Source organism: Miscanthus floridulus, chromosome 3 (genome assembly GCF_019320115.1).
Source record: "Miscanthus floridulus cultivar M001 chromosome 3, ASM1932011v1, whole genome shotgun sequence".
In the NCBI taxonomy this organism is placed as follows: domain Eukaryota; kingdom Viridiplantae; phylum Streptophyta; class Magnoliopsida; order Poales; family Poaceae; genus Miscanthus; species Miscanthus floridulus.
Window position 1 is genome coordinate 151,426,847 of NC_089582.1, and position 19,656 is coordinate 151,446,502.

General features: G+C 47.8%; 1 protein-coding gene across 1 annotated transcript; it reads right to left on the reverse strand.

Moving 5' to 3' along the window:
- Positions 1–18,902: 18,902 nt before the first annotated feature.
- On the reverse strand, positions 18,903–19,343 carry LOC136544714 (uncharacterized). The gene has a single exon (XM_066536777.1). The coding sequence runs from the start codon at positions 19,341–19,343 to the stop codon at positions 18,903–18,905; it is 441 nt and encodes a 146-aa protein (XP_066392874.1).
- Between the last annotated feature and the right edge of the window lie 313 nt (positions 19,344–19,656).

The window sequence follows — 19,656 nt, forward strand, 5'->3', positions numbered from 1 at the left end:
GCTCATATTTTTTGTGGTTACTTCTTTTGTGCTCCTAAGTGAAGAAAAAATATCAAAAATAAAATAAAATAAAAAAGTCAAAATTTCCCAAAAAACAACGACGGCCCAAAAAATAGAAAAAAGAGAGGGGCAAAAGAGAAACAATATCTAGAGGAGCACATAGAGAAGGCCAAAGTGAGCTGTGTTAGCGTGTGCTATCTGGTTTCTTGTTTGTGTTGCTGTTTTCCATCCACCATACTTGTTTTTCACACTCCTGTCACCTTGCTATCCACCATACTTGTTTGTTACACACCTGGTACTTGGAACATTTTAGACTAGCAACGAGAACAAGTACTTTGGACTATAATTCAGCATTACTTTCTGTTACTAACTTGTGTGCCAGATATATATATTACTCTTTGTTTGCCTTCCAAGCTCCACAAATTCTTCAGATCAGTACAGAAAAGGGCCTTGCAATCTCGGTACCACTACCTCATAGGTATCACGAACCAGCCGCCGGTTGTACCGCCCACTGCTTGCGTTAGTAAAAACTTTGTAAGAGCTTGGTAAGACATTTCCACTTGCTATGAAAAGTGACACCACTACAACCACGTAGTCATTTGGTAGGGATAACTTTCACTGCTTGTTCCTGTTTTTGTGTTTACAATGACAGGTTGTTCGTATCCACCGACTTATGATGGTATAGGTGCTGATGAGTACATAGAGTAGAAAATTGCCATTGATAACATATTTGCTACTCGCTTTATGTGTCCAAGGAGGAAGGTAAAAAATGCAGCTAGTGTTTTGTGATATTCTGCTTTATCTTGGTGGGAGTCTTTAGATCCTTCTGATAAACCTCAAACTTAGAATGATATGAAACTTCTTATGTGAGAAACCTTTGTTAATCCATCTCCTATTTTGATTTCGTATGCTGAGGTGCACCATTTAGAGGAAGAGTTGGTTGTTATTCCTCTTGCTATGACTAACCTTCTGCAGAATAATATACATAAGCGAGAGGATGACGTGGAAGAAAATAAGGAGCTCACAACCTCATATGCAAATTCAGAACCATCACTTCACCATGCACCTATTACTCCTGCTGAGAACACAGGTAATGCCCATGGTCCTACACTCACGGAAGGTGAAAATTGTCTTAATGTACTAAATTTTTCCACAAACCATGCTGTCATAGAGTAATTGTTAGTGGAACCCTCTCTTGATTTATCTTTGTCCCATGATAATTTGCTTGATGTTCCTTATGACAAAGATGAATTGGTTGAAGATGCTTCAGTTTTACATGTTTTAGAACCAGTGACTTGTGCTGAAAATAAACATGTTATTCATATTGCTACTAAAATTGATGAGTTTAAACTGTTGTCTTCTTTACATACTTTGGGTTACATTGAATTTGATGTTTTGTGTAACCTAGATTGTTTAGAAGAGAGCCTTTTTAAATATGCTGATTTGCCTTAGTTTTCTAAACACACATATCATGTTATTAGCAGATATAACAACAAGGGACAATATATGATACATCGAGTATACATTCGTAATAATATGAATTCTCCTTTTATTGTACAAGATTATGATCATTTAGAGGGCAGCCATAATAATACAAATATTTTCTCATGTTCCTTAAAGAAACAAGTTCACTTCCAACAAGGGGAACTTTGTTGGTTGCTACCTATGTCTGCTCGACCATCTATTCCTATATTGTCTTTGGTTAGTTCTAATCTTTTTGTAGGATAGTGTTTACATACATCATGTGCATTCGGATCGTGGAGTCTACATGCTTGCTAAAATTTTTATGTGAGATGACATGCTAGAAACTTGGAAACATGGTCACGTTCCTTCTCACAATTATTTCAGTTTTCTTTGTCCTCGTAACCCTATTCTCCTTTATGTTGTGCAGAATCAGTTTGAAGCACAATCGACGCCGAGGACGGCTTTTCATCAAGAAGGGGAGGATGATGAGGACATGACATCCATGCGTATGACCATGTTTGGCGCATGGGATGGAGGGGAAGGAGGCCAGCAAGGGTGTCCAAGTCAAGAAGGAGGCCTGAGGCTAATTCGGTTCGAGTCCCCAAGGTGGAGGCCCAAAGCAACTCAAGTTCGAGTCTGCCTCGGAATGCAGGACCAGCCTGCCTTAAACTGATCACCCAGGATGTATTCGGACTCCGTTTTCAATGATCCATATATGGATGGAAAGCTAATTGGATAAGGAAGCCAACCGAATTTGTTTCATGTCAAAAGCAGTTCAGAATCAACGGGAATCGTCGAAATAAGTCAGCATCTAGAATCTACCAGGGTGCTGCGACACCGTCTTTTGGTCCGTTGGACCGTGCATAGTGTTTGGGCCCATTAGGGGGCGCGTCTAGGGGGATGACGCCCAAGACTCTATAAATACTAGTCATCGCTCCCTTAGGGTTTGGGTTTTACTTAGATTAATCTGTCAAGAACAGTTTCGCCGTTCATCGGTTTGTGAGACCCCAACTTCATGAGTTTAATCATTCATCTGCAATTTGGTTGCGTTCTTTCTTGTTCTTTCTTATGTTCTTCATTGCGCAGGCAAGGATTAGCCTTCTTGGCGAGGTCAACCTAGTTTGTGACTCAGTTGATAACCAGAGGAGCTGTGGTGCTAAGATTGTAGGGTTTGATATTTCGATCTGAAGCCAGATCGGTGTGTCATTCTCCGCCATAACGATAGTTACCATCACCTGATGTAAGATTGGGATCCCCGTCTCCATCAAGACATGACTTGGACAAAGGTAACATGATGATTAGATGATCAACACCTCAAGTAAGACCCTAGAAGCACAAGAGAAGACCTAAGATATCAAGCAAAGTCCAAGCACGAAGATAGAAACCAAGCTGGATGCAAGATCATAAAGAAACACGCTTCATAGAGGTGACTAGACATGGACCTTATAAGGAGTGGACGCATCCAATCTATTGCTCGGCAACAACAGGCGTTAACAGTAGCGACCGGACGCTGAGCGAGGCAGTGACCGAACGCATAGACTTCACTATTCATCATCGCGGCAGTAATTCGGCGTGACCAGATGCAGCGGCATAGGACAACCGGATGCACAATGTGTAGCCTCTGATCGAGTCTAGAGAGGTTCTAGAGTGACGCTAGCACGACCGGACGTGTCCGATTGAGTGTGACCGGACTCGGCTCAGAGTCCGATCAACACGTGCGCTCCAACGGTCGGGATGACCGAACATGTCTGGTCAAGACGACAACAGCATCCGGTTAGTAGCAGAAAGCTGGGTTTCACCCCCAATGGCTACTTTCTCTATGAGGCTTATAAATAGACCCCCAATAGGCCATTTGAGATATGGAGAGTTGAGAAAACATACTAAGGGTGTTGATACACCATTTTAGTGATCTTCACTTGTATAGCGCTTAGTGATTCATTAGGTGATTAGCGTAGGTGCTTTGTGAAGTGCTTAGGTTAATTAGACCACTGCTTATGTGCTTGCTCTAGGTTTAAGTCTAGTGTTTAGTGAGGTTTGCATACCTCTTACCACTCGGTGCTTGTGCGCACTATTGTTATACATTGGAGGGGCTTCTAATCTTGCGAGATCACATAAATCGTGTTTGTGGTGTGGCCGCCACCGTGTACCAAAGGGAACAAGGCCTGCGGCGGTTTGGCCAAAAGTTTGATAGTGAAGACGACGGGGAGCAGTCCTGGAGAGGCTTGCCGGAAGGCACACCGGAGACCCACTTACGCATGGAGAAGGCCCAGGGCTATCCATAGAGTTACCTGACCGAGAGCTTGGCCCTTACGAGGGGCTCCAACGAGGACTAGGAGGAAGCTTGCGCGCTTCTTGATGCCTCGGTAAAAATACCGGAGTCATCTACGGGAGTTTGCATATCTCTACCTTACTCTTTAGCTTCCTCATTTACATTATTTGCATAACTCCTTTTTGCAGTAGAGATAGCAACACACTAGCAAAACCGCAGTTGCACATTTAGATAGTTTATCTTTTGCATAGGTTTTGCTAAGAATAGAAAAAGAGGCCATAGTTTAGAGTTAGAGTTTTAAGTTGCCTAATTCGCCCCCTCTCTTAGGCGTCACGGTCCCTTACAAGTGGTATCGGAGCCGGTTGGATCAATTTGGACTTTTGGCTTCACTGCCGTTGAGCCGACGACATTCTAAGTGTTTAGGATGGATACCTCTAGGCCTCCATACTTTGACGGCACTAACTTCCCCTACTATAAAGCTAGAATGGCTTGTCACCTTGAGGCGGTAGATTTGGGTGTTTGGAGAGTCACTCGTGATGGGATGAAACCCATTAAGAATCTCGATAAACCCACCAAGAGTGAAGAAAAAGAAATTCATTTCAATGCTAGAGCTAAAAATTGCTTGTTTGAATCTTTTAGCATGGATGTATTTAACCAAGTGTTCACCTTAAATATGGCACATGAAATTTGGTTAAAACTCTGAGACCTCCATGCCAGCACAACTAATGTTCGTAAGCAAAAATATTGTCTAGCTAAACAAAATTATGATTCCTTTAAAATGAATGATGATGAGCTTGTTCGTGATATGTATTCTTGTTTGAATCTAATTACCAATGAGCTCTATTCAATAGGATTAACAGAGCTAGATGATGCGGACATCATGAGGAAGATCATCTCCGTGCTACCATAAAAGAAATATGCAAGCATCATCGCTATCCTTCACAACATGGAGGACTTGAGCACCATGACCCCGTCCATAGTCATTGGCAAGATAGTGGCATTTGAAATGTCATGGAAGATGGGTCAAGAAGAAGCCTCGTCATCAAGCAAAGGCAAAGCTCTCACATGTAGTGAGAAAAAGAATATGAAGGGCAAGCAAGTTGAGACAAGCTCAAGCTCCTCAAGTGAAGATGACGAAGAAGATGAGGATGATGATGATAATGATGAAGATTCAAGTGATGATGATCAATCTTCCTCCTCCACCTCTGACCTTGATGAAGAATCAATCAAACTTATCAACAAGGTGGAGAAGATGATCCAAAGGCTCAATGTCAAGGGTGTGCCCATCCAAATTCAAGATTTCATCTTCACCAATCAAAGAAATGAGCAAAGAAAGAAAGGATGTGGCGAGTTAGGGCACTTTGTGGAAGCTTGTCCAAATAAGCCCACACCCAAGACAAAGAAGAAGGCGTGCAAGGACAAAGCCCTCATATCAATAAGGTCATGGGATGATTCTTTAAGTGAAGAAGACCGCCACAAGAGGCGAGGGCACAAGTACTCATCATCAAGCACCTCACGTGTGTGCCTTATGGCACGAGGTAACAAAAAGCCTATCCCTAGTGTTAGTGACAATAATAGTGACAGTGATGATGAGCTACCTTCTTATGATGAAATTGTGCAACAAAATCTTAACTTTACTAAAGTTTGCACTAGTCAACAAAAGAAGCTTAAAAAATTAAAAGAAAAACTAGATAGCTCACAATAAGCTTATGCTACTTTGCTTGAACAATATGAAACTTTTGCCAATCTTAATATGGAGCTATCTACTAAAATTGAGCAACTTGAGACTAGTGCAAACACAAATAATTGCACAATCAATGATGAGCAAATTGTAAAGAAAAATGAAAAATTAAAGAAAAAGTTAGCTAGCTCACAAGATGCTTATAAAAGTTTGCTCGCTAAAATAAAAACCATGTTCAAACATTGTGATGAGCTAACTAATAAAGTTGCAAATCTTGAAGCCATCGGTACAACCCCCACCAAGGCACCTAAAAAGAAAGGTTCAATTTTTGACATGCCTAAAAAGGATACATCTACTTCTTATAATGATTTATGTTTAGACTCACCCTTGTGCAACCAAGTTTGTATTGAAAAAGTTGTTGTAGAAACATGCACACAAGAGGTCGCAATGGAGAATGAGCAACTCAAGCAAGAAGTGGCTTGCCTCACCAAGGACTTGACTCAAATGAAAGGCAAGACGGAGCAAGCCCAACTTCATCAAGATAACACCATTAAGGTAGTGAAGAAGCTTGACGAAGCACAAACCGTGGTTTGCTACGTATGCCATAAGGAAGGCAACAAGTCCTATGAGTGCAAGGTGAAAAATGGGGGAGGAGCTAAGAAGAAAGAGAAAAACAAAAAAGGAAACAAGCAAGTTCTCCAACACCTACACCAACAAGGTGGACAAAAGGGCCTCCACACCTTATCTCTTGAAGAAGAAGAAAAATGACAAGGTGGTGGCCATCAAGCTGAACAAGCAAGCCAACAATGGGGCTAAACGCATTTGGGTGCCAAAGGAGATAATTTCCAATATGAAGAGCACCAAGAAGGTTTGGATCCCAAAAAGGAAGTGAGAAGTCCGATGGACTTTAGGGAATTTGGAGACTTGGCAAAGTATGGGTGCTTTTCATGGGGTGCATCATTATTGATAAGGTAATTGCCAAGTGGGTTAGTAAATACTATGGACCCAAATTCTCCTTCCCTTGTTAGGTAACAAGATTAAGTTTCTTAAAATTTCAATTAGCTTCTAGTTCCTTTTCATGCCTAGGTTTGTATTTGTATGTTTAATCTTTTGACTTGCATACACTAGGTATATCTTATGGTAGGCTTGCTCGGTTTCACTCTTAACCCTTGGAGCAAACCTACATGGTTTAAATTGTTTAGGAGCACGACACATAGCTTGTTTTACAATTATTCATCTAATATGTGCCAAAGTCCAAATTGTAGATAATTTCTCCTGAATATCACTTTCAAAAATGATTCTCACATTCATGTGATGTCATCTTTCAAGTGGTATTTTTTATTCTAAAATCAATATGCATGTCTCCTATAAGTATTCCATACTTGTGTGCACAAATTTAGGGAGAGGTTACTCTACAAGTTGGATGCTTTGAGACTAACCTTTTTTAAGCTTATCATGTGTGTAGTAGTCTCATTGCAAGAAAAATGGAGTCCCTGGAATTAAGCATCATACTTTAAATATTCACCACCTATTGCAAGTGGTATAAATTAAATTGGTTTCCACATGTGGTATCTCTAAACCGATATCATCATGTTAATTTTGCTTTGATATTTATATGCTTTCTCTGTGCATTATATGGATTAAACTCCCTTGAGCATTAATTTGCCAATTATGCATAAACTATATTCTCCATCATATGTATACATGTATTTAGGGGGAGCTTAGTCTATGTAATGTGAGAGTCAAATTTTGTGACCTATTCCACTCCACATACAAAGGATCACAAAGTTTGACCCTCTCTTGTGCTACTAATGTCTTCTTTTTTGGTGTTTGATTCCAAAGGGGGAGAATTTGTAGGACCAAAAGCAAGCCCGATAATAATAATTTACAGGTGGTAATGGTCCGAGAAAGGGAGGATAGTGGATTATTGTCGATGTTTCGAGTAAACACCAATGAGTAAATTTGTGTTATTGCGTGTCTGGCCCAGATGGTGTGCTAAAAAGACATAAGGTTTATACTGGTTCAGGCAGAATGTCCCTACGTCTAGTTCGTGGCTGTTGCTCATGTTATTAGCACAAAAAGTTCATAGTAGGGGTTACAAATGGGCAAGAGAGGGATAGGTCCCAAGTCTCTAATGGAAAGGTCGAATGGGTGCGGAGAGCTTGGTCATAGTTCAACTATGTGTTCAAGGTTAGTGGTTCTACTGTGATGCGGCGTGATGCATGATGTCATGAATCGATCCCTTAGTGTGGTTTCGTGCTTTCTCTTTTATAGGCCAAGGGAAAACATGGGTTACAGCGAGAGAAAAGAAGAGAGAGAGAGAGAGAGTTTGAATGTACTTGTGTGCTCCTAAGTCTTGTTGCCCATGTTGTGGGTACAAGACGGTCATAAGTGCCCACAATACTATTTATGTTAGACACATGTGGCAGGCTTTACCGTATTCGCCTAGTATGGCAAATGACGGCGCCCACAAAACTGTAAGGCAAATGTCGATGTCCACAATACTGTTTGGGTTCTAACATTGCGGGAAGGTTGTAAAGCACCCTTCTAGCTTGGCCTAGTGGTACTATCCTATAGGTGTACAGGGTATGGGCCTCGGTATTGTGGTTGACTTGAGTGCCTTGCCTTATCTGCTTTGCCTAATTCTTGGGTCACACCTTCTGGACCGTAGTAGTTGTCGTGAGCTTCGATAAAGATCCATGCCCGAGGGATTAGGCGAGGAGGAGCCAACCCTCAGACGTTGGGTGAGTCAGACCTAGCCCTTGGGGGTTAGGCGAGGTAGAGCTAGCCCTCAGACATTGGGTGAGGAAAAGCTAGCCCTCAGACATCGTGCGAGTCGGGCCTAGCCCTCGGGGGTCGGGCAAGGCAGAGCCAGCCCTTAGATGTTGGGCGAGGTGGAGCTAGCCCTCAGATGTCGGGCAAAGTGGACCCAACCCTTAGGGGTCAAGCAAGATGGAGCCCGTGACCACAGCATCCACTGAGGCAGAGCCAACCCTCGGGGGTTGGACGAGGCAGAGCCCTGGCCTTGGTGGCCAGATGAGGTAGAGCTCAACAAGAGGTGTAGTCGCACTCTTGATCGCTCAGATGAATCAACGTTGACGGTTATTAACTCCTCCTCTTTGGGCACCCTAGTATTGGTCCTTGACAGTAGCCCTCGAGCCTCTAGAGGAGTAGAATACTCTTTTGGAGGTTTTTCCAAAAGGAAGGGCTCTAAAGGCCCTGGCCTTCTTTTGTCACCCACGGCGTGTCGGTGATCCCTTCTTGCAGAGGTCAGACCCTTCGTGGGTATGGCCATGAGATTTGGTGGTTGTTTAGCTAGATAGTTTGATTGGGGTCCCGGTATCCCATTCGTGGGGATCCAGTCAGGGTAAGCTAGGCTAAGACTCAATTATGGGCCGAGATGCCCGTGGCGCTCGTGCACCTAGGCGCTGGCCGCTTGCGGGGCCCAACTCTTTCCATCCCTTATTGTAGGGGTGCTTGGAGCAGCTGTTGGACCCATTGATGGGCCAACCGTCAAACTCCTAGGCCTAGATGGGCCATAGATGCATTTTTGGATCTGTATTCCTCTTACTCGTAACGAGTCCCGATTCGCATGGGGAGGCAAAATGTCTGGCGAGTTTCCTAAAGGAAAGGATAGGGATTGCGTGCGCATATCCCATGGCATGATTTTGTGGTGGATCATGGCAGGCATGGAGATCTAGGCAGATAGTTGGTTCCATCGCATTCATCGCCCCTATAAAACTAAAGGGTTTACCCCTAGGGTTTCATACTTTGCCTTGTTGCCTTCACATCTGCAACCTCCACCGCCAGTCACCTAAGCTCCATGCATCTGTGTCTCAGCCGCCATCGAGTTCACATCCACCCACCCCCATCTTCCAATGGAGCCATGGTGCCGCTCTAATATCACCCTCCAGCGCATGGAGGGCCTTGTCCGTCATGGTCTTCTCTATGTGTGGACCACCACCGAGGAGTGGCGGCTGCCCGACGAGGAGGACGTGCCATCGCCGCCTGATGGCTATGTCGTCTCATTCATGCACTTCCATGAGCGGGGGTTTGCTACCCCTGCTCACAAATTTCTTCAGGGGTTGCTGCACTACTACCAAATCAAGTTGTAGCACCTCAATCCCAATGGAATCCAGCACATGACAGTATTCATCGCCCTGTGTAAGGGATTCCTGGGGATCAGTCCCTACTTTGATCTGTGGTGGTACTTCTTCGTCGTCACCCTTCAGAAGTAGCAAGAGAAGAAGCAGGAGCTAAACACGTCGATGGGATGCGCCAACATCCATCTGGAACAACAGGGTCGGTGAATACCCGCTAATGCATTTGTCAACCTCCAACAAGGGGTGGCATTCGCATTGGTTCTATCTCAAGAACGATGTAGCCTCCCCCTACTAGAGTTCACCAGGCGCCTAGTCGAAGAGGTCCTGGACTCATGGAGGAAGTGGGGTGTCCTAGAGAAGGACAAGAAGAAGATCTAGGACCACCTCACCGCCATCTGAATCCTAAAGGAGAGGGGCCTAAAGGGGTCGGGCATCATCGGCACCTTCCACATGAGGAGGGTGGCGCCACTGATGAGGCGTGTGCTTCCCCTGTACGCGATGGCATCCGGGGCATTATTCGATGAGACGGCGCTTGCCAAGGGGGCGCTCTCCCCTTTCAAAGTTGTGCAGCACATCAAGGAGGTGATGGAGCCTTCTTGGGACAGCATGGGCGCCCCATTGATTTTGTGTACCCGGTGCTGAGGCATCCCCCAATTTGGCTAGAATTAGGATACATCATCCTTGTAAGTTTTCCCTTCCTAATGCCTTCTCTTGAATTAAACTCCCAACCCCTTGATACTGACATTGAGATTGGGGGACCAGCCGAGGGACCTCATCCTTAGGGATCACCTGGCTCCATTGTCGAGGGATCCATCTATGAGGGCGGTGAACCACGTCGAGGCTGAGCGGTAGAGGAAGGTGAAGGAGGACGAGCAGAAGAAGAGGCAGCGGCAACTGCTGGTGTGGGAGCGAGGGGAGGACACTGACAGTGACGACGACAACGATGAGGAAGATGATGATGAGGTTGTCAATGACACCGAGCGTGATGACCAGGAGAGCAAGAATATGCTGATAGGTACCCGCTCATCCTTGCAGGGGTCAGGACCCTTCCCATTTCATGGAGGGCACGGGCACAGGTTGCTGCCCATGGCGGGTGATGGGCGCGGGTGCGGGCATGAGATTTTTCTCACGGGTGCGGGTGTGCGAAGCCACTATCTGTGCAGATATTACTAAAGATGGCAATGGGTAGAAAAAACCCACGTACCCATAGGCACCCGACCCAACGGGCATGGATATGGGCATGAATCTGTGCCTATGGGCATGGGCACGGGCACAGGTTGCTGTCCGTGGCGGGTGGCGAGCACGGGTGCAGGCATGAGATTTTTCTCACGGGTGTGCGAAGCCACTATCCACGCGGATATTACCCGTTGCCATCTTTAGCCGTGCCTCCGGATGCAAGGGAAGCGAGCCCCTCTGCCTAGGAGTAGGGGTGGACTCAAAATGGCCCCAACCCGATGAGGCGGAGCTGGGGTCTAGGGGTTCGCCCCCCAAATGTATCCACCACCCAACAGCGCCGATGTAAGTCACCAATTCCCCTATTTTTCTCTATTTTCCTCATGACTCATGTCTTTCTTTCTCACAGCATCTTAAGGCTGCGCAATCTTTTGGCGCTGGCACCAAAAAAGAGCGTCACCCTTCAAGTGAGGCGGCAGCCACCGGCTGACGTCACACCCATTTCAGGCAGGAGTGGTGCCAGTGAGACTGCGTCGCCGACTAGTGAGGCACCGCTCATGGTGGCACTCATGCCCTTGGTGGGACAAGCGGGCGCCGAGGCTAGGGGAACGCCCTCGGAGGTCACCGAGCAGCCAGCAATGAAGGTGATTCCACTGCCGACGACGAGGCAGATGGAGCTACCGACCACGCTTGTGGCGCCAACCGCGGCAGGCATGACACCGCCGATCAAGGCCCCACCAACACAGGCGGAGGTGGCAGTGACTGTGATAGGTGAGGCATAGCTAGATGCAACCATGGTGGTGCCTGAGGAAGTGATGTGATCCACACCACCTGCGGCCCATTTGATGGTGCCCAACATGGGCTGGACGGAGGGGGACATGGCCGAGGGGTCCCTGAACATCATGGTGATGGCAGAGAGGACCAGTGGGGAATTGTCCCTAGCCCTAACATCAGGGGGCAGTCATTCACCCACATGGGACAAACCCCTGCTCAGGTGGATGAATCCACAAGACCCGACATCGACACTCTTCACCTTCGATGATGCCACTGAGAGCATGAAGCAGGAGAGTCTCAACGAGGGGATTACAGCCGTGCTAAAAGCCTTGGAACATGCTAGGGGCGCCCTACACAAAGTCATCATTCCCACTGGCCGAGTATTCACTTGACCTTGCCTCTCGCCTTCTTCTTTCTTCATGTGTTTTTGTGCTCTGATCATCTTTTTTAGTCCCTTATCGCTCATAGCCAGGAGAAGTCCTAGTTCCTTCGTGAGCAGGAGAACTAGGACTGCCTCATCGAAGAGGCCCACCTATGCAGGGATGTGACCACCCAGCTTGTGTGACCACCCAGCTTCTTGAGCTAACTCCTGTTGCCATGGAGGCGGATAGTCTCCAACTATGGGAGGCCGAGGCCCATCGACATGAGGAGGAGATCGAGAGGGCGTTCGAGGCCCTATCGATGAGGGTGTGACAAGATGAGGAGGAGGATGCTAGAGTTAGGAGGGAGTGGGATGAGCTACTTTAGAGGGATGCTGAGACCCACCAGTGGATCCTCAACCTTCTGGCTGAGGCTAAGAAGGAGCGGGAGCTAAAGCTAGTAGTCAAGGAGAAGCTCACAGCCCTAGAGCGGAGGGTGAGTCACGATGCTGAGGCGGTCACCCAGCTATGCAGGGAGCGAGACAAACTGCTCCAAACCATGGGGAGGCTCTGCTTGGAGCGTGGCACAACCTGTGATGAGCGCGACCAGACCATCCAAGAGCGAGATGAGGCACAGCAGAGGATCAGCTCCCTCCTGGCCAAGCTTGGAACTGCTACAACCTAGAGGCTGGAGGCCGAGGGCATCTCTGCCAGGCTGGCCATGGAGCTCACCGACACAAGGATGAACCTTCAGGCGGAGGGCGCCGAGCTCGATTTCTTGAGCGCCACCCTTAGAGTGGTCTACGATGACCTAGAGGTGGTGCGGTCAGAGGGGACCAGTTCGCTTGCGGCTCGTGCCGTTGAGATCACGACACGGGTGCGCCAAATTGAAAGGAACACCCTTCACGCTAGGATCAACCAAGCCTTTGCATATGCCCACTCTCATTATGCGAATAGCATTGACTTAGAGACGATGAGCCTTGGCTTCGCTCCTGGCTATGAAGCCCATGAGCTAGATGAGATTGAGACGACGGTGGCTCCTCTCTCATGGGACCTGACGGATAGAATTGAAGACATAGTTCTCCCCTAGAGGGGCTTGTTAGTTGAATAGGTTGGATGATCATTTATTGTAATCAAAGGACAAGTGCCGACCCTTATGTATCATGAAAACAATTTCATCATTTCATTTCGTTTGATTGAACTTGTTTTCCTCCCTTTTTGTATGCGTCAAAGGGGCTCATGTATTTCAACCCTTCTATTCGTTAAGATCATAGGGCCTAAGGTGTAAGAGCAATACTTTGATCACGCTGGTGAGCAAAGACACCATAGCCACTGAGGCGTAGGCTTTTTGCAGTCCGACCAGGGAAACTCAGTTGTTTGTTTCCGCAAACCTTGCCACTAGGCTTAATGTGAGGAAGAGGTCTGACGTGGGGACTATTTTAGAAAAGGTGTATTTATACCTTTATTAGCCCTGGAGTGAGATCCATCCCCTTTGCCGTTGCTGGGGTCGGATGTCACTAAAAATCGAGGAGAGGATAGCGACATTTGTAGAAGAAAGCATCTTTTGTATTCGTGCATACCCCCTCCCTAGGATCTGAGCTATTGTTCTATGACTGTACATTCGGTCTCCCTATGAGTCCAACCTTCTTAGAGCCCCCATGTGTAGCAAGGGTTTAGTCGAGGTTTGGCTTGTCTTTATGATTGTCGCCCCATCCATGGTTTCCACAACCAAAGGGGTTGAGTTAATCATCTCTTGCCTTGATGGCTCGAGTGACGTGTTTGGTGAGCTCACTAATGGGCAGGGTCAAGTGGAATCTGGTTCTATCATTCGTGATGGGGTCAGCAAAGCCCTTGTGTGGCATTCCGCTGCTCCTTAACCCGTCTTCCAACAGATGCCCCCACCATGGGGATTGTATAGGCTCGGCTAGAGGCTAGGATCGAACAAGAAGGTCGAGATGAGGCCACAGGGGCTCATCTGCATTTTCTCCCCTGGCTCTTGTTCAATGCGAGGTGGCCTTAGGCCCTCCGTGGGCCAGCCTTTGAACCTCGGTCTCTCGATTTAGGGTCGGGTGGCTCGAGCCCCCAAGCCTAGTGGGTCTCGGTAGGGGTCGGCCGTGTTTCGTGTGTCACCCTATCCTCAGTTTCCGCAACTAGAGGGGCTAAGCTAACAGCACTTGCTTTGGTGGCTCGAGTGTTGCGCTCGGTGAGCTCGCTAATGGGGCTGGCAGAGTCCTCATGTGGCATTCCACTACTTCTTAACCCGCCTCCGGCAGATGCCCGATCCGTTCGATAGGCTCAGGTGGCCCATTGGCCTCTCCTCAATGGAGATTCTATGGGCTTGGCTTAATGTTAGAATCGAACGAGAAAGGTCAAGATGTCCCTATCCATGTTTGAGTGGGGTCGGGCAAGGCCACTGGCGCTCATCTCAGTTTTTCTCCCCTAGCTCTATTTGACTCGAGGTGGCCTCGAGCCCTTCGTGGGTCAGCCTTCAAATCTTGGTCAGTCACCACTCATATCGAATGAGACGACTACCGCTTTGTGACACGACACGAAGCATTGTGATGCAGCAATTGCAATGCTTGGATGCATGTGATGAATGAATGGATGAATGAATATATGAGAATGGATGAATGATCATGAAATGGAAACAGAAAGGTGGGAATCGGTAAAGTTACCTCAATGGTTTGAGAGGTGGGTTCAGGGAGCTCTTACCGGATATGTCTATGTGGGGTCCAGATCCGACATTCATGACAGAGTCAGCGTAACCTACATGGTGTATCCCACTACTCCCTATCTGTCTCTCGGCAGCAGCCTAAGTCGTTCAATCGACATGGGCGACCTATCGGCCTCTCCTCAATGGAGATTCTGTAGGTAGACCCCTCCAAACCCTTCCTGGGAAGGTGGAGGCTAGAGCTTGGGGTACAGAGACAAAGACTCTGATCACACTGGTGAACAAAAACACCATAGCCGCTGGGGCATAGGGTCCTAGCAGTTCGACTAGGTTTACTCAGAGTTTGTGTCCGCACACCCTGCCTCCAATTTTTAATGTAAGGAGGGGTCAAACATAGAGAATGTCTATCAGGTAGACACTCTCGCTAGCCCCTAAGTGATATCTGACCCCTTGCCATTGCTGGGTTCAGAGGCTTGGTAGCGAAATTAATGTGTAATGTAAAGGTGCTTGTCTCTTGGTAGTGGCTTTGAGCTATTGGATCGACCTAGGGACCGGTTTTACCTCGGTGGTAAGAGTGATGGGTCCAAGAAGCCTCCACCAGAGAAGAGCAGAATCCTGTCTGCTCCCCACCCATTTCTTGGCAGTGGCTTAGCCATCGAGCCGACTTGTGTTGCCTGCTGAGACAAGATTTTCCTATGGAGATAAAGGATGAGAACATCCCACATAAGAATTTAGTTAGGCAGATAAGCCAGGCAGAGAAACTTGTAACAAATGGATAGGCTTTTAGATTTTGTTATAGCAAACAGCCTTTTAGCTCTTCTCGCCTTTTTGTATAAAAAGGTTAGCGCACTCTGACCCTTTCCGTCGTTAAGGTCATAAAAGATTGGAGTGTGTGTGAGCCAATTTTGATCACACTGGTGAGCAAAGACACCATAGCCGCTAGGGCATAGGTCTCCCATAGTCCGACCAGTTATACTCAGAGCTTATTCCCGTAAACCTAGCTCTTAGGTCTTAACGTAAAAAGGGGGGTAGGCACAGAGAATGCTTGCTAGGTAAATGTGCTTATATCAACCCTCGAGTGAGGCCCAACCCTTTACCGTTGCTGGGGTCAGATGTCCCAAAAGATCGGGGAGTTCGATAACAAAAGCTGATAAGAGAAAGTGTGCTTTTATTAAGGGTAAAAGTGATGTAGCTGCTCGATGTTCTAGGCATTGGCGAAGACCTCACCGTCGATGGTCTTCAGCTTGTAGGTGCCTAGCTAGAGCACCTCCACGATGACGTACAGTCCCTCTCACAGTGGGGAGAGCTTGTGGTGGTCCTTGTTGCTCTGGATGAGGCAGAGAACTAGGTCTCTGACGTTGAAGGCCCAATCTCGCACTCGACAGCCATGGTATCATCATAATGCCTGCTGGTATTTGGCCGAGTGGAGGAGGGTAATGTTGCATGCTTCGTCCAGCTAGTCCATGGCATCCTTGAGGGATGCCTCGGCTCCTTGTTCATCATACGCCCTTACGCTTGGTGCTCCGTAGTCTACATCGATTGGGAGGATGGCTTCAGAACCATAGACCATGAAGAATGGTGTGTAGCTAGTGGCTCGGTTGGGGGTCGTCCTTAGACTCTAGAGCACCGCATGAAGCTCGGTGACCCATCTTGCGCCAAACTTATTCAACTGGTTGAAGATCCTAGGCTTGAGGCCTTATACGACCATGATGTTTGCGCGTTCTACCTGCCCGTTTGTTCAGGGGTGCACTATGGAGGCCCAGTCGATGGGATGTGATATTTATTGCAAATCGAAGGAACTTCTTCCCAGTGAACTATGTGCTATTGTCCATGATGATGGAGTTCAGGACTCCGAAGCGATGGATGATGTCGAGGAAGAACAGCACAGCCTGCTCAAATTTGATCATGACGATCGACCGAGCTTCTATCCACTTTGTAAACTTGTCTACGGTGATAAGTAAGTGGGTGTAGCCCCTAGATGCTTTTTGAGAGGTCCAACCAGATCGAGTCCCCAGACCATGAATGGCTAGGTAATGGGGATCGTCTGGAGCGCTTGGGCCAGTAGGTGAGTCTACTGAGCATAGTATTAGCACCCTTCGTAGGTGCGTACGATCTGCTCGGCGTCAGCTACCGCAGTAGGCTAGTAGAAGCCCTATCAGAACGTGTTTTCGACTAGGGTTCTAGGTGTGGCATGGTGACCGTAGACCCCACCGTGGATATTGCTCAACAAATGCCTCCCTCATTCGATAGGGATGTAGTGCTACAGGATTTTGGTGTGACTTCTCTTATAGAGTTTGCTCTCCACAAGAACAAAGGACTTGGCATGACATGCGAGCCGTTGGGCCTCCATCTTGTCTGTCGGCAGCGTATCATGGAGGAGGTAGTCAAGGTAGGGCGTCTTCTAGTCGACCAGAGGGTCAGGCTCTATCACTGGGTCCTCTTTAAGCTCCATGACTTTGGGACTAGATGGAGCCTATGGTTGGTCAGCCCCCAAGCCTAGAATGGGTGGACCGTCACCAGCTTGTTCTGACCCCTCATAGCAAACTAAGGGCTTGTGGTGTTTGCTAGCGAAGGCACCCGTTGGTACTGGCTCTTGATCGGACGCCGCCTTTGCTAGCGCGTTAGCCACCTCATTGAGGCACCTTAGGATGTGGTTGAGCTTGAGGCCATCGAACTTGTCCTCCAGCTAGCGGACTTCTTGGCAGTATGCAACCATCTTGGCATCAAGGTAGCATGATCCCTTCATGACTTGGTCGACGACCAGCTAGGAGTCCCCCCAAACGTTGAGGTATTAGATGCCTAACTCGATGGCGATGCACAGGCCATTGATGAGCACTTCATATTCAGCCACATTGTTGGAGAAGGTTAAATGGAGGCAAACCATGTACCTCATGCGTACCCCAAAGGGTGACATGAAAACTAGCCCCGCATCGGCACCCTTCTTCATCAATGATCCATCGAAGTACATCGTCCAGTACTCTTGGTCGACGACCAGTGGTGGCATTTGGACCTTGGTCCACTCTGCCATGAAATTAGCCAATACCTAGGATTTGATGGCCATCTAGGAGGCATACGTAATGCCCTGACCCATCAACTTGAGTGCCCACTTCGTGACTCTTCCCATGGCATCCTAGTTTTAGACGACCTCACTGAGGGGGAAGGACATTACGACTATCACCGGATGTGACTCGAAGTAGTGGCCTAGCTTCCTCTTAGTGATAAGGACAACATACATGAGCTTCTGGATTTGGAGATAGCAGGTTTTAGAGTCAGATAGGACCTCGCTAATGAAGTACACTGGGTGCTGTACATTGAGGGCATGCCCCTTTTCCTCTCGTTCCACTACTAGGGTGGCGCTGACCACTTGCGTGGTGGCCGCGATGTAGAGCAGAAGGGGTTCTCCATCAGCAGGAGGAACCAGGATTAAAGCCTTTGTCAGAAGCTACTTGAGCATGTCAAGTGCCTCCTGGGCCTCGGATGTCGATTTGAAGTGGCCAGCCTTCTTCAGAAGTCGATAAAGGGGGAGCCCTCGTTCGCTGAGGTGCAAGATGAAGCGACTAAGTGTGGCAAGGCACCCTATAACTTGTTGTACCCCCTTTATATTCTGAATCAGGCCCATCCTTGTAATGGCTGAGATCTTCTTCGGGTTGGCTTTGATGCCACTCTCGGAGACGATGAAACCAAGCAGCATGCCCTTTGGGACCCCAAAAACACACTTCTCGGGATTGAGTTTGATGCCGATTGCTTGAAGTTTTGCAAAGGTCTGCTCAAGATCGGCTATGAGGTGGTCAACCCATTTGGATTTGACCACGATGTCATCAACGTAGGCCTCAATGGTCCACCCGATGAGGTCCCCAAAACACTTTAGCATACAACGCTGGTATGTAGCCCCAGCGTTCTTTAGATCGAATGACATTGTGATGTAGTAGAACGATCCAAAGGGAGTGATAAAAGATGTCACGAGCTGGCCGAACTCTTCCATCATGATTTGATGGTACCAAGAGTATGCGTCAAGGAAGCAAAAGGTTTCACACCCTGAGGTAGAGTCGACTATTTGGTCTATGCGCGGCAAAGGAAACATATCCTTTGGGCACGCCTTATTGAGACCCGTGTAGTCAACACACATCCTCCATTTCCCATTCTTCTTTCGTACAAGAACGGGATTGGCTAACCACTCTGGGTGGTACACTTCCTTGATGAATCCGACCATCAAAAGCTTTGCGATCTCATCACCGATGGTCCTACGTTTCCCCTCATCGAAGCGACGCAGGTGCTGTTTCATCGGCTTGGAGCCCGAGCAGATCTTCAAGGCGTGCTCGGTGACTTCTCTCGGAATGTCTGGCATGTCCGAGGGTTTCCAAGCAAAGATGTCTTTATTGGCACAGAGGAAGTTGATGAGTGTGTTTTCCTATTTAGAGGAAAGTGTGGTGCCAATGCGCACCACCTTGCCCTTGGGGCTGCTAGGATCTATGAGGACCTCCTTGGAGCCTTCCGCTGGCTCAAGAGACCCAATCGACCTCTTGGGGTTGGGCGCTTCTTCGGTGACCTCTTTCCTGATGGTCGTGAGTTCTCTAGAGGCGATGATTGTCGTGGCATGATTGCAGCACTTGACCTCACACTCGTAGGCACGCTGGAAGGAGGTGTCGACGGTGATGACCCCACCAGGACTCGGCATCTTTAGCTTGAGGTAGGTGTAGTTGGAAATTGCCATGAACTTCGCGTAGAATGGTCGTCGTAGGATGGCGTGGTAAGTTCCATGGAACCCAACCACTTCAAAGGTGAGGGTCTCCGTCCTATAGTTGGATGGACCGCCAAAGGTTACGGGCAGATCGATCTGCCCAAGTGGCATGGTCTGCTTTCTAGGCATGATGCCAAGGAAAGGCGCTCCGGTTGGCCGGATGCGTGTCGGTCGACGCCCATAGCATCGAGCGTCTTGGCATACATGATGTTGAGGCCACTGCCTCCATCCATCAGTATTTTGGTGAGATGCTTCATGTTGACAATTGGGTCAACCACGAGTGGGTATCTCCCCAGCTACGGGACGCTCTCTAGGTGGTAGATCCAATCGTAGGTTATAGCAGACTCTGACCACGAGAGGAAGGTAGGTGTGGCCAGTTTGGTCATATAGACCTCGCGGCGCATGACCTTCTGGCGGTGCTTGG